At 46.7% G+C, this 14878-nt stretch overlaps 1 protein-coding gene across 1 annotated transcript in view; it reads left to right on the forward strand.

Moving 5' to 3' along the window:
• The window catches only part of DMGDH (dimethylglycine dehydrogenase), an 88726-nt gene that overhangs the window by 16720 nt on the left and 57128 nt on the right, over nucleotides 1-14878 (forward strand). The window contains exon 4 of the mRNA XM_063453585.1: nucleotides 3385-3549. Within this exon, the coding sequence (XP_063309655.1) occupies nucleotides 3385-3549 (165 nt within the window). The remainder of the gene's footprint in view (nucleotides 1-3384; nucleotides 3550-14878) is intronic.

Here is a 14878-nt window from a genome sequence, read left to right on the forward strand (position 1 = left end):
TGGAGGAGATTGCAGGAGAGGCTAGAAACCGGAGCTGAAATAGAAGCGTCGCCAAAGCGGTCTGCCTCTCCCCACGACAGCATCACCCCCATGGCTCCGAAAACAGGCCAGACCAGGCCCCGGCTGATCCAGCGGAGAAAGAGAAAGCGGGGACACCCCACACACCCGACTCAGAGAAGTAGAGCGCGACCACCCACCCGGCGGAGCAACCGCAACAGCGAGACTACCCTGCGGCACCATGATGCTTACCCTGGGGACTATCCCAGACCCGGCATCCGCAAACAGAGCCCCAAAACAAGCGGACAGATCAAAAGAGCTCACTCACAGCCCAAAGGCTTCCAGACCAAGCTACACGGGACGACACACAAGAGGATGCCGCAGCTGCCTACCGCTGGGACTCCCACAGTGCCGGAGGTACCAGGGAAAGCCCCCTCACGGAATAGGGCCAAGGCTACACTGGGTGACCCGCTCAAGACTTTCCCTAACCAAGGAGGTCGGAAGCCAAGTCGGGGAATAGGGTGAACTCCCAACAATGTACTACCTGGGGTGTACATTTCAGTTACTGTCTTGCCTCAATCCCACTGACTGACATGTACCAACCCTTGCCTGGACTACTGGCACTATGCTTCCCAATCATATATGGCCACAACCCCAGGCATAGATGAGGTTTCATCATATCCTTTTCATTGCGGTGTAATCACAGTGTAATTGCCTCCCAGGGAGAAAATTGTCAGGGTCACTCCCAGATAGCGGCCGACTGCTTAATGTTTCTGGCCTATTTGTCCTAAAACTGTTGATACCTAAAGTATACACGCTCCTAGCTTTTACTACTGCGCAGCTTTACATTTATAACCTTAAGCGCTACTAACTTGGCTATATATGAATATCTAGGTTAGCATGTTTCAATGCATAATACTGGTGTCTACTAGCCTATATCTGACTAAGCTTGTTATTAACAATAGCATATAATATAAGTGCCTATGACATGTAATCGCTATCACAAACCGTGTTCTAATATCTTTTATAGGTACTGTACCGTTTTCATCATTGTTTCTTCATGTTATCTTAAAAAAAAAAAGTGCTGAACTGTTGACATTTTACGGCAATCTTGCCCTTAACCTCACTGTATAATTTTGTTTACAAATGTCATTGCGAGCTTGTCAACTAAACTATGCACTATCCTATCACTGCCTCAGCTATGCTGCTTAGCATTATGTGCATTGCCAATTAGTATTTAATATACTGATCCCAAAGCTCAGCAACCTGTTAGCCATGTCTCTGTAGTGCCAGCACTAAACGACACCATTACCAAACCCTATTTTGCTAATCACACACTCACTTGCGCAAACATCCATGGGCTGTCGCCTTCCTGTGGCCCATCCTGGCACCTTAGCTTGAATGTCAACCAGACGTGTTACCACACGACCACCTATGCAGTCACTAAGAGCTAACCTGAGACCCACACATACGGTATCACACTCTATGTTACAAGTCCACGAGCCCAACGTGCTCAATATGCTCCCTCCGGACGCTGCGATATATAAGCCTGGCAGGCTCACAAGAGTATAAACCCCGACTGTATCTCTTTCTCCTATAGACCACTAGACATGTACATATGACCTGGCCCATCACTATGTCTCTTACAATGCAATATGTACGCCATAACGCTAGCCTCATTAACCCATTTTTTATAATGGTGCAGTTTCATCTTAATGGAAGGGCATGCCAACAGGCAACAGGTTACAAGTTAGCCTGTACATACGCTGCAGTTGCAAATTTTGATTGCCTGGAATGCACTATAGGCGTGGGGCTCTCTAAACCTGTTCATTTATAATCGTTAAGACAACGCTTGCTTTTCATAGTGTTATTTTTTCTCCATCGTCTAATCCTCGTTCAATTATAACTACTATTGTTATGTGTTTGTTCTCATGCAAAAAAAAGAAAATGTGCAATCCCAACTAATGCCATGTTACTGATATTCTATGTTTATCACACTATGCTTGATAATGCTGTTGTGGCATATGAAGCTTGTTTGTACACACTTGCACGATAAAAATAAAGAATTAAAAAGAGCAATAAGAAAGGCTAAAATATTTAAAAAAAAAGGATGAATAAAGAAAAAAATGTTTTCTCACAGTTTTGCGTATAGTAATAATGCAACTAGTGCAGGTAAAGATAAATATATCAGAATAGATTATTGTATGTGTCCTGATTATCCTGGTTTTGTAATTCCTGATGTGTCTAGGGTTCCAATACATCTTACCGTTTATAGGTCAAATAGTAGAAGGAGTGCGTTACATATTTAAATCTAGACATTAGCACAATTTAATAAGTTGGAACTGAAGATATATTAGCAGTTTTATAATCTACAGGGTATTCATGTAGTCAATATATTATACATTTTTGTCAAGTCATCTGGTCATATTTTGTGTTGTTTTTACACACGTTGCATTCTCACTGTGAATGTGGTCTGAACGCAGGAAATAAACACTTTGAATCCGGCTACATCCCCCAAATACAATCATCGTTTTCATTTTCATTTATTTTAATTTTGTTTTATAATTATATGGCCAGCTTAGAAACCTGCCCAATTCAAGATTTAGATTTACAGTTTTGACAGGTTTAATTCACTGACCTCAGGAAGCCTTAATACACGTAATATTAATAAATACTTCACCGTTACGTGGTATAGAAATATATCTATTGTAACACACCACCTCTTTTCCAGGTAGGATTTTGTCACAGATCATATGGTAACCACAGCCTTCTAGGCCGGGTAATGAAAGTCCAGGACACATCAGCTCCATTTTTCAGATTTATTCGGTAAAATATATACTCAGGTGTTTCAAAATGAAAATTAAACAAAACAAAATTCCTTGCTCTTGCTTAAGCACTTACTATACACAGCAAATCCCTATCTGGAATTGGGAATCTATCTTTCCCACTTGCCAATTTACAAAAAGTATAACTGCAAGACATCATTCCTCTGGCTTTTCCTCCTCACTCTGCAGCATGCTGATCCCTTCTTTTTAAAAGCCTGCTAGCTAATTGATCAGATACAGGTGAGGTGCAATTAGACATAAGTGAAACTACTAAGTAAAATAAAAGTTCTGGTCCGACTGTTACTTAGCAGCTGGTGCTATTGGAGCACTGGCCTACCCTGCTCTCCAAGTGCTCTGCCCCAGGGACCCATACCGTGGTTTGCAGAGTACCAGTAATGCATCTTGCATACCTAACATCTCTCTCTGGGACATTTAACTCTCAAACCTCAGGCTGCTGCTCAGTAAATCAGGCCTAATGTATATGCCATCAACTACCAAACCACATTTTCTCTCACACTATATATGAAACCTTCCTAAAGCCACCGGTTTATTTGTCTTGTAGGCTGTTGGCTTTCACACGCCGGGCAGTATCAGGATCGCATCAACACCAACACGAGTGGATGAATTGAAATACCAGATGACCCGCGGTCGCTGGCATCCAAATCCACAGTATCTGATTGGGCCTGAAAAAGTGAGAGAGCTGTTTCCTCTGCTGAATATGGATAAGGTAACCGCCCCCGTAACACTATAGGGGGTTATGTGTATTGGTGCTTGAAAAACAAAATGAAATAAAAATATCTTTCATGTTCCAAGAGCTTTACAATGGATCCTTCTATTCTATATTGGCCCTTTGTATTTTATCTTTGTTGTTTTGTGAGCCTTCACTGATCAGTGTTGGTGGAGTCAGTCTGATTAATTGTTGGAGTCAGTCTTATTGATTGATTGGTGGAGTCAGTCCTATTGAATGATTGGTGGAGTCAGTCCTATTGAATGATTGGTGGAGTCAGTTTTATTGGTTGATTGGTGGAGTCAGTCGTATTGATTGATTGGTGGAGTCAGTCCTATTGAATGATTGGTGGAGTCAGTTTTATTGGTTGATTGGTGGAGTCAGTCGTATTGATTGATTGGTGGAGTCAGTCTGATCGATTGGTGGAGTCAGTCTTATTGATTGATTGGAGTCAGTCTTATTGATTAATTGGTGGAGTCCGTCTTATTGATTCATTGGTGAAGTCAGTTTTATTGATTGATTGGTGGAGTCAGTCTTATTAATTGATTGGTGAAGTCAGTCTTATTGATTGATTGGTGAAGTCAGTCTTATTGATTGATTGGTGGAGTCAGTCTTATTCATTGATTGGTGGAGTCAGTCCTATTGATTGGTGGAGTCAGTTTTTTTGATTGATTGGTGGAGTCAGTCGTATTGATTGATTGGTGGAGTCAGTCTGATCAATTGGTGGTCAGTCTTATTGATTAATTGGTGGAGTCCGTCTTATTGATTGATTGATTGGTGAAGTCAGTTTTATTGATTGGTGGAGTCAGTCTTATTAATTGATTGCTGGAGTCAGTCTTATTGATTGATTGGTGAAGTATAGCGTTACTTACCTTATCCGGGGGCCGGCCGAAGTCCTCTGTTCCAGGCGCGCTCAGAGCGGAATGCGGTCACGTATCCTGCCTAGCTTTGAGAGCGCGCCGCGCGTCATGCGCACGCTCTTAAAGGGGAAGTGGGAGCCGAAAACCAAAACGGTCTCCCATTGGCCCCTGTCACCCCACACTCCCCATACTCTCACATATTGGGGGCGTGGATATGACAGGGGCCAATCAAGAATAAGTTGAAGGTATTTAAACTTACCTCTCCCTTTACTCCCTGCCCTATTGTGGTTTCTGTTTCAGTTCCCTTTAGCGCTTGTTGTGTTCAGTTGTGTTCCTTCGTATTGACCTTGGCTTTGTTTCTGACTACGTTATCTCTTTATCCTTATCTGTTCTGTTTGCCGGCTTGCTGTTTACTGTGTACCAGACCCCAGCTAGTCCTAGTTTACGCGGTCTCTTTGTGCCCTTGACCTCGGATCGTTCCTGACTCTGTCTCCTCTCATATACGTCGAGTCCAGCCATTCTAAGGTCCGGTAGACGTATCTCTCCTCTGTGTTGTCTTTTGTTAAGTTGAATCCTGCGAGTTGGGGTATATTTTCGTTACATTACGATAGGGCCATGGACCCCACAGATTTGTCTCAGCAAATGGCTTCTCATGAGGCAAGGTTTGTAGAGCAGGATCACCGTATGGATCAAATAGCTCAGGCTCTCCAGACGATCTTGTCTCCTACACCTCTTCTTCCCGAAGTATCCAATTTACCTAATACTTTGCCCCATTTAACACCCCCTCCCAGGTATGGAGGGGAAGCTAAGACATGCAGAGGTTTCATTAATCAAATAGAATTCCACTTTGAGATGTATCCACGTTCCTTTCCCACTGATAGGTCTAAAGTGGGGTTTTTGATGCATCAACTTACTGACAAAGCACTTTGTGGCAAACCTAGCCACTTCTGACTTATATGTATCGTAGGTTGTCCATAGGCTGAATGTATACTGCAAGTCTTTACCTGTGATAATGCTATGTACAGCCGTTCGCCGTACGAATGTGGGCTCCCCAGGTAGACCACACCTTCACCAGTCGTGTGGCACCAAGTAACCGAGTGCATCCCGGTTGCAATCGGTATTTCAAGGCTCTCCTAGGTGGCCGCCGATCGGCTACCGACCATGCGGCGGTCGGCCATCTTGGATCCTTTGTCTCTGCAGCGGTGTTCGGTCGTCGAGAGCCTGGAACGGAAAACGGCTACTCGATGATTGAACACCGCTGGACTTTCAGAGCGTTCGGGAGTCCCGCGTTCGGTACATTCTATGTCCTCTACTTATTCGGTGCTTTTAAACCCACTTTAATGTTTTATCGTATTATGTGCGGCGTTCGGTCAATTCAGCTGGGATCGGAGCGGTATTCTCCCAAGGTGTGCGCCCCGACCCCAGCTATCTACCGAACGTTCAATTATTATAAAGTACCGAATATTGTGTGAATTGTGTATTTTAATGTCAATTGTCGGTTTTGCTGCACGAGGAGATAATCCACTTAAGCGTCCATTTTAGTAGGAGTATCCTTCTCGTGCAGCAATGCCTGTTGGGAAAGTCACAGTGCATGTTGGGAGAAATCCCCTGGAATTACTGTCTGGAAACCCCTTGCATGGGGAACTGTATAAATATGCTGCCTGTGAATAAACCGAGTTAGTTGACTCCTAAACTGTGTTTCGTCCGGTTATTGGGAGGATGGGGAATATTGCCGTGCTTTCTGTCTTGACTGTGGATTTCCTGAGGATACCAACGGATATCGCGGACTAATATACTGCGTTCCGTTACAATTGGTTGCAAGCGACGGGATCCGAACCTTACAGCCGAAAAACGGAGTTCGTGTAACTGGAACTACCGAACGAGGAAAGCAAAGGCAATTCGTATGGAGATTGATTATACCATACTGAAGCGACAGACGTTAAAGGAACTACTGGAAGCCAGAGGGAAAGTAGCCAGCAGCAAAAACAAGGCGACAATCATTGCCGAGCTGATGGAGGGAGACCAAGCCCGCAGCGCTACCCCCCGGTAGTTATGGAGGAAACGCTCTATGTAAGAGAAATGAGGACCAGGCTAGCGTTTTTGCCGCAACCCATATCAAATGCCATGTTAAATATGGTAATGGCAAATGTGCAGGAATATGTTATGGCACACAGCCCGCAACACACCCTGGCTCGAACCGAGTCAAACCCAGGGTCCCTCTACAACCCAGTAAAGCCCAGGATCCCGTACCAGGCCTTCAGGGCTTTTTGCGAGGAAAAGGACGAGATAGACGGGTACTTGCAGGACTTTGAAAGACTGTGTGATCTGCATGAGCTAGAATGGTCCGTATGGGTGCAACTGCTAGCAAGCAAACTAGCAGGTCGGGCAGCCGAAGCGTACCGTGCTGTACCCAGTGAGGACAGCAAAGATTATGCCAAAGTAAAACGTGCAATTTTGGAGAGGTATGCCATTACCCCAGAGGCATACCGGCGCAAGTTCCGACACTTACGCAAACCGGAGCGAGATTCGCACGCAGAATGGGCACACAAATTGGATCAGGCCTCCCAAGGGTGGATCCAGGCCAGCAACGCCACCACCATGGAGGAATTGCGCCAGCTGATGTTGCTGGAACAATTTTTTAATGGATTATCCCCGGAGACGCAAGAATGGGTACGGGACAGGAAACCCCTTACCCTAACGGAAGCGGCTAGATTGGCCGATCAACATTTTGATGCCCGGAGACCCCAGGGACCCGTAGCCAAAAGCTACTCCCGACCCCCAGGACTACCTAGTGCTACAACACCCCTAGCGCCCACCGCTGCCCCGTTCCGTCCCTCACAAGGACAGATACCGCCACCGTCCAGATACAACGGGCGGGCCAACATCCAATGCCATTCCTGTAAACAATGGGGGCATATGGCCCGAGAATGCACCCAGAATCGCAGCAGGCCCACCTGGAATCAGGGCCGTCCAAACCCCGCACCCAGGGCGGCTGCTCACCATTACCAGAGGGACCCCGCCACTCAGGATTTATGGAGTGTGCAGGCGGAGGAACCTCTGGGCATATTGCACGAAGTCATGTCGGTCCGAGCCACTGATAACCGGCAACATCACCGACAACTGGTAACTCTTGAGGGAACCGAAGTGCAGGGTCTGCGAGATTCGGGAGCTACCTTAACCCTGATAGCCCCCCATTTGGTTTCGGAGGGCACGCATACCGGCGGATCTGTGGCCGTTCGGGTAGCCGGGGGAGCTGTATACCGACTACCCACGGCGAAAGTACATTTGAACTGGGGTGCGGGAGAGGGGACAGTAGAAGTGGGACTAATGCAGAACTTACCAGCAGATGTTGTGTTAGGGAATGATTTGGGTCAGATGACCTCTGCCTTTGTTCCACAGGCACCCTACCAGGAAGCCCATCCAGTAACCACACGGCAACAGGCACGCACCACGGCTACACCGATACACTCTGAGGCTCAGGTAAGAGACCACGACCCTCACCCGACTTCCATATCCTGGGATACCCCGACTACCTTTATCACCGAAGTACAGACCGATCCCACTCTACAAGTCTATAGGGACCGGGCACAAGCTGTCCAGGCCGGGCTAGAGGGGGAGCATTACACGTGGGAAAAAGAGTTACTGTACCGTATCACGGCCAAAGACGTGGGGGGGTCCGTCACTTTGACTAACAAACAACTAGTGGTACCACGGAAGTATAGGCAGGAGCTGCTCAGAATTGCTCACGATATCCCCTTGTCAGGACACCTAGGGATGACCCGTACCCGGTACCGCCTAACGCATGCGTTTTTCTGGCCCGGAATCTCACAGGATGTGCGACAATATTGCACGTCCTGCGACGTCTGACAGAGAGTAGGAAAACGAGGGGATCGCCACAAGGCCAAATTATGCCCCCTTCCCATTATCGCCGAACCCTTCAGCAGGGTCGCAGTAGATATAGTAGGGCCCCTGCCAAAACCCAGTCCTTCTGGGAAGAAATACATTTTAACCGTGGTGGACTATGCCACCCGATATCCCGAAGCGGTAGCCCTCTCTAACATTCACGCTGAAACCGTGGCGGAAGCTCTAATAAAAGTATTTTCCCGAGTAGGGTTCCCCCAGGAGATAATATCTGACCGGGGCACCCAATTTACTGCTGAGGTTACCCAACAGATGTGGAAGGTGTGTGGCATTAAGCCCATAGTCAATTCAGTCCAATGGACTATGTGAACGATTCAATGGGACGCTGAAGCAGATGCTTCGGACGTTCGGGGAAACCCACAAAGACTGGGAGAGATTTCTACCTCACCTGCTCTTTGCGTATAGAGAGGTTCCCCAAGAATCGACCAGGTTCTCCCCATTCGAACTACTGTTCGGGAGAAGAGTACGGGGACCTTTAAACTTAATTAGGGAGCACTGGGAGGGGGAGAGTATCGCTAGCGAAACCCCTATCGTATCGTATGTACTGGAGTTCCGAGACCGACTGGAGGCGCTAACCCAGGCTGTACACACCAACCTCCAGGCGGCCCAACAACGTCAGCGGCGATGGTACGATAGGGGAGCCAGGGACCGCAGCTTTCAAGTGGGGCAGAAGGTTTTAATTTTAAAACCTGTCCGCACAGATAAGCTGCAGGCCATCTGGCAAGGCCCATACCAGGTAGTGGAGCAGCGATGCGACACTACCTATGTGATTGGCCCCTGCTCCGGGGTAGGGAAGAGACGCATGCTTCACGTCAACATGCTCAAACCCTACCACGAGCGGATAGAGGATGTGACGGCAATCTGTGCCTCAGCCATGGAAGATCAGGAGAACTTACCACTACCTGATCTGCTAGAACAGGAAGAGCCGGTAGAGCCCTCCCGGGGGGTTCAACTGGGGGAGCGGCTAAGCCCTCGCGAGCGTGCCCAGATACAGGCGCTGATCGTAGCTAAAGGGGCTACGTTCTCTAATTTACCTGGGTACACTCTGCTGGCCACCCACCGAGTTGAAACCCCGGGACAGCTACCTATGCGACAGGCACCATATAGGGTCCCGGAATCAGTCCGGACTCATATGAAGGCCGAGCTGGATGAAATGCTGCAGTTAGGGGTTATCGAACCCTCAGGTAGCCCCTGGGCATCACCGGTAGTCCTGGTGCCTAAAAAGGACGGCACGACCCGATTCTGCGTTGACTACCGGAGGCTGAATGACAAGACCGTGTCTGACGCCTACCCGATGCCCCGTATAGACGAACTGCTAGATAAAATGGCACGGGGCCAGTATCTCACTACCATTGACTTATGTAAGGGATACTGGCAGATTCCTTTAGCCGATGATGCCATCCCCAAGTCGGCGTTTGTCACCCCGTTTGGCCTGTACCAGTTCAAGGTCATGCCCTTCGGGATGAAAAACGCTCCGGCTACTTTTCAGCGGATGGTAGATCGACTACTGGACGGCTTCCAGGACTATGCCTGTGCCTACCTGGACGACATAGCCATCTTCAGCCAGACTTGGGAAGATCACCTCCAACATATAGGGGCGATCCTAGATCGTATTGGGGGAGCGGGGTTAACGCTGAAACCAAGTAAGTGCCACATAGGGATGGCCGAGGTGCAGTATCTAGGACACCGAGTAGGGTGTGGGCAGCAGAGACCCGAGCCAGCCAAAATTGAGGCCGTGGCCAAGTGGCCTACCCCCAGGACCAAAACCCAGGTGCTAGCGTTTCTAGGGACTGCAGGGTATTATAGGAAATTTGTACCCGACTACAGTACCCTGGCCAAACCCCTGACGGACCTGACCAAAAAGAACCTTCCTCGACTGGTTGTCTGGGCCCCAGAGTGTGAGCAGGCATTCCAACAGCTCAAGACCGCACTAACTAATGCTCCTGTGTTAATGGCTCCTGATCCAACTAAAAGATTTCTTGTCCACACAGACGCTTCAATGTTTGGATTGGGGGCAGTGCTGAGCCAAGTGGGAGCCGATGGCGGAGAGCATCCCGTAGCGTACTTAAGCCGCAAGTTATTACCCCGCGAAGTAAGCTACGCCGCCATTGAGAAAGAATGCCTGGCCGTGGTGTGGGCCCTTAAAAAGTTACAGCCGTATTTGTATGGACAACCTTTTTCCTTACTCACAGATCACAACCCGTTGGTGTGGCTAAACCGTGTATCTGGAGACAATGCCCGGCTGTTGCGCTGGAGTTTGGCGCTGCAGCCCTTTGACTTTACCATCCACTACCGACCAGGAAAACAAAACGGTAACGCCGACGGGTTATCCAGACAGACAGAATTAGAAAAATGATCTGTGAGTACTCCCCCGGACATCCCCAAGCCGATCCGTTGGGATCAGACTGTGTATGCCGGCTTGGTTCTGGGGGAGCATTGTGGCAAACCTAGCCACTTCTGACTTATATGTATCGTAGGTTGTCCATAGGCTGAATGTATACTGCAAGTCTTTACCTGTGATAATGCTATGTACAGCCGTTCGCCGTACGAATGTGGGCTCCCCAGGTAGACCACACCTTCACCAGTCGTGTGGCACCAAGTAACCGAGTGCATCCCGGTTGCAATCGGTATTTCAAGGCTCTCCTAGGTGGCCGCCGATCGGCTACCGACCATGCGGCGGTCGGCCATCTTGGATCCTTTGTCTCTGCAGCGGTGTTCGGTCGTCGAGAGCCTGGAACGGAAAACGGCTACTCGATGATTGAACACCGCTGGACTTTCAGAGCGTTCGGGAGTCCCGCGTTCGGTACATTCTATGTCCTGTACTTATTCGGTGCTTTTAAACCCACTTTAATGTTTTATCGTATTATGTGCGGCGTTCGGTCAATTCAGCTGGGATCGGAGCGGTATTCTCCCAAGGTGTGCGCCCCGACCCCAGCTATCTACCGAACGTTCAATTATTATAAAGTACCGAATATTGTGTGAATTGTGTATTTTAATGTCAATTGTCGGTTTTGCTGCACGAGGAGATAATCCACTTAAGCGTCCATTTTAGTAGGAGTATCCTTCTCGTGCAGCAATGCCTGTTGGGAAAGTCACAGTGCATGTTGGGAGAAATCCCCTGGAATTACTGTCTGGAAACCCCTTGCATGGGGAACTGTATAAATATGCTGCCTGTGAATAAACCGAGTTAGTTGACTCCCAAACTGTGTTTCGTCCGGTTATTGGGAGGATGGGGAATATTGCCGTGCTTTCTGTCTTGACTGTGGATTTCCTGAGGATACCAACGGATATCGCGGACTAATATACTGCGTTCCGTTACACACTTGAGTGGGCAAATCCTATTTGGGAGGCCAATGGACCTATGGTGCATAATTTCAATAGTTTTCTTACGGCTTTTCGTAGAACTTTTGACACAACGAAAAGGTCAATGAATGCCGCAAGAGCATTAATGAGAATTAAACAGGGTTTTAGGTCTGTGGCTGATTATGCTATTCAGTTTTGTACCCTTGCTTCACAGGTAGATTGGACCAATAATGGATTAACTACTGCGTTCATGGTCTGACACTATATTGGATGAGGTAGCAGCAAGGGAGCTTCCTATTGCATTAGAGGACCTTATTGATTACCTCATTGATATAGATAATAGGATTCGTGACAGGCTCTATACTAAGAACAGGAATAGACGTTTGGTTACACCTATTAACCCCAGAATTGATACATCTGAGAGTGTTAAAGTATCTGAGGAGGAACCCATGCAATTAGGGGTTGCCAAACTCTCTGATACTGAAAAATTACTTAGGAGAAGGGACGGACTCTGTCTATACTGTGGTAGGAGAGACCATATGGTAAAGGAATGTCCTTTGCTTCCGGAAAACTCTCGCACCTAAGAACTTATAGGGGACTGGCCTTGGGTGTGATATCTAAGTCTCCTAAATTGCCTCCTAACCGTTTGCTTCTTCCTCTTTCTCTTCATATGGGAGAGAGTTGTATAGCTGAAAGCATACTAGCCTTGGTTGATTCCGGGGCTGCTGAGAACTTCATAGACTCTGTGTTTGTTACGAAAAACAACATTCCCATCAGACAGAGAGAGATACCCTTGGCCATAGATGGTAGACCTTTAAGTACTCCAGTCGTTACCCATGAAACTGTACCATTATTCATGTACACAGGGGTTTTACACTTTGAGACCGTTCAGTTCCAGGTTATCACCTCTCCCTCTTCTCATATCGTGTTAGGGTACCCATGGCTACGTTCTCACAATCCCATTTTTGACTGGGAGTTGGGACAATTAAAATCATGGAGCAAAGCCTGCCACGAATCTTGTATGATTAAAGTCACCCCTTTAAATACTATTAATGTTCCTACTACTCCTCCTTTGTCTACTGTTATACCTCCTCAGTACTTGTTTCTCAAGACTGTATTCGATAAAAGGGAAGCTGATAAATTACCGCCTCACAGACCCTATGATTGTGCTATCGATTTATTGCCTGGCACTATACCTCCAAAGGGCAGGGTGTACCCTTTATCTATTCAGGAAAACCGTATCATGGAGGAGTATGTTAAGGAATCACTAGAAAAGAGGTTCATTAGGAGATCCTCTTCTCCGGCTGGAGCGGGGTTTTTCTTCGTATCTAAGAAAGAAGGTGATTTAAGACCGTGTATCGATTATAGAGGTCTAAACAAAATCACTATCAAAAATGCATACCCTCTACCTTTAATCACGGAATTATTTGACAGGCTGAAACATGCTACTGTATTCACTAAATTGGACCTTAGAGGTGCATACAATTTAATACGTATTAAGAAAGACCACGAATGGAAGACTGCATTCAACACTAGATCCGGTCATTACGAGTATACTGTTATGCCATTTGGTCTTTGCAATGCCCCAGCAATATTTCAAGAATTCATCAATGACGTCTTAAGAGACTTTATTCACACATTTGTAATTGTATACTTGGACGACATACTAATATATTCTACAGATTTACACACTCATCACAGACATGTTACAACGGTCCTGAAGACCCTTCTTGCTAATGGTCTTTATTGTAAACTAGAAAAATGTTTATTTGACCAAACCGAAGTCCAGTTTTTGGAGTATTTGATTTCCGCCAAAGGTTTTCGTATGCATCCCCAGAAGCTTTCTGCTGTCATAGAGTGGCCCCTACCACAAGGTTTGAAAGCAATTCAGCGTTTTCTTGGTTTCTCTAACTATTATAGACGCTTTATTAAGGGTTTTTCTTCTATTTTAGCGCCTATCACCCGTATGACAAAAAAGGGTGGTAATACTCGTGTCTGGTCTCCCGAGGCACTTCAGGCTTTCGACTTTCTTAAAACTACATTCGCCTCTGCACCTATTTTACAGCATCCTATCCCCTCACTGCCTTATATTCTTGAAGTTGATGCTTCCGATATCGGGGTAGGTGCTGATTTGTCCCAAAGAGAATCGCCTGAGAAGCCATTGCATCCTTGTGGCTTCTTTTCTAGAAAATTTCCAAAGCTGAAAAGAATTATGATGTGGGGAATCGTGAACTCCTTGCTATTATCTTAGCTCTTAAAGAATGGAGACACTTGTTAGAAGGAACTAAGGATCCTATCCTAATTTTTACGGATCACAAGAACCTATCCTACCTTGGGGAAGCTAAAAGATTATCTTCTAGACAGGCTAGGTGGTCATTGTTTTTGTCCCGTTTCAATTATATTATCACCTATAGACCAGGTGATCGTAACATTAAAGCAGACGCTCTGTCCAGACAGTTCGAAACAGGAGATTGATGTTACTCCTGTCATTCCCCCAGACAGAATAATAGCTACCACTATTTTGTCTATTTCTTCATCCCTCTTGCAGGCCATACAGGCGAAACAAAGCATGGCACCTAGTGAGAGGCCTATTGATAAATTGTTCGTTGACGTTCCCGAGAGATGGGAGATTCTGTCGTTATATCATGATACTAAGACTGCTGAACATCCTGGTATTTCCAAAACTATGTCAGCTGTTTCTCTGTATTTTTGGTGGGATTCCTTACGCAAGGATGTCACTGACTATATAGGTGCTTGTACTACTTGTGCCTGTATGAAATCTTCTCATAGAGTTCCTTGTGGGCTTTTGCATCCATTACCCGTTCCCGAGAGACCTTGGTCTAACCTATCCATGGATTTTATTGTTGAATTACCCCCTTCGAATGGTTACACAGTTATCCTGATGATAGTAGATCGGTTTTCCAAAATGGCTCACTTTGTGCCTCTTCACAAGTTGCCCACATCCAGGGAACTAGCTAGTATCTTCGCTAGAGAGGTATTCTAGTTGCATGGTATTCCCGTATCTACTGTGTCCGATAAGGGTAGCCAATTTATTTCCAGGTTCTGGAAAGCCTTTTGTTCAGAAATGGTTATTTCTCTCTTTTTCTTCCGCTTATCATCCCCAGTCTAATGGAGCTGCAGAACGTGCCAACCAATCTCTGGAGCAGTACCTTCGATGTTTTGTGTCCCACCATAAGAACAATTGGTCTGACCTTCTTCCTTGGGCTGAGTTTGCTCGGAATAAC

The sequence above is a fragment of the Pelobates fuscus genome, chromosome 5 (assembly GCF_036172605.1).
Source record: "Pelobates fuscus isolate aPelFus1 chromosome 5, aPelFus1.pri, whole genome shotgun sequence".
Lineage (NCBI taxonomy): Eukaryota > Metazoa > Chordata > Amphibia > Anura > Pelobatidae > Pelobates > Pelobates fuscus.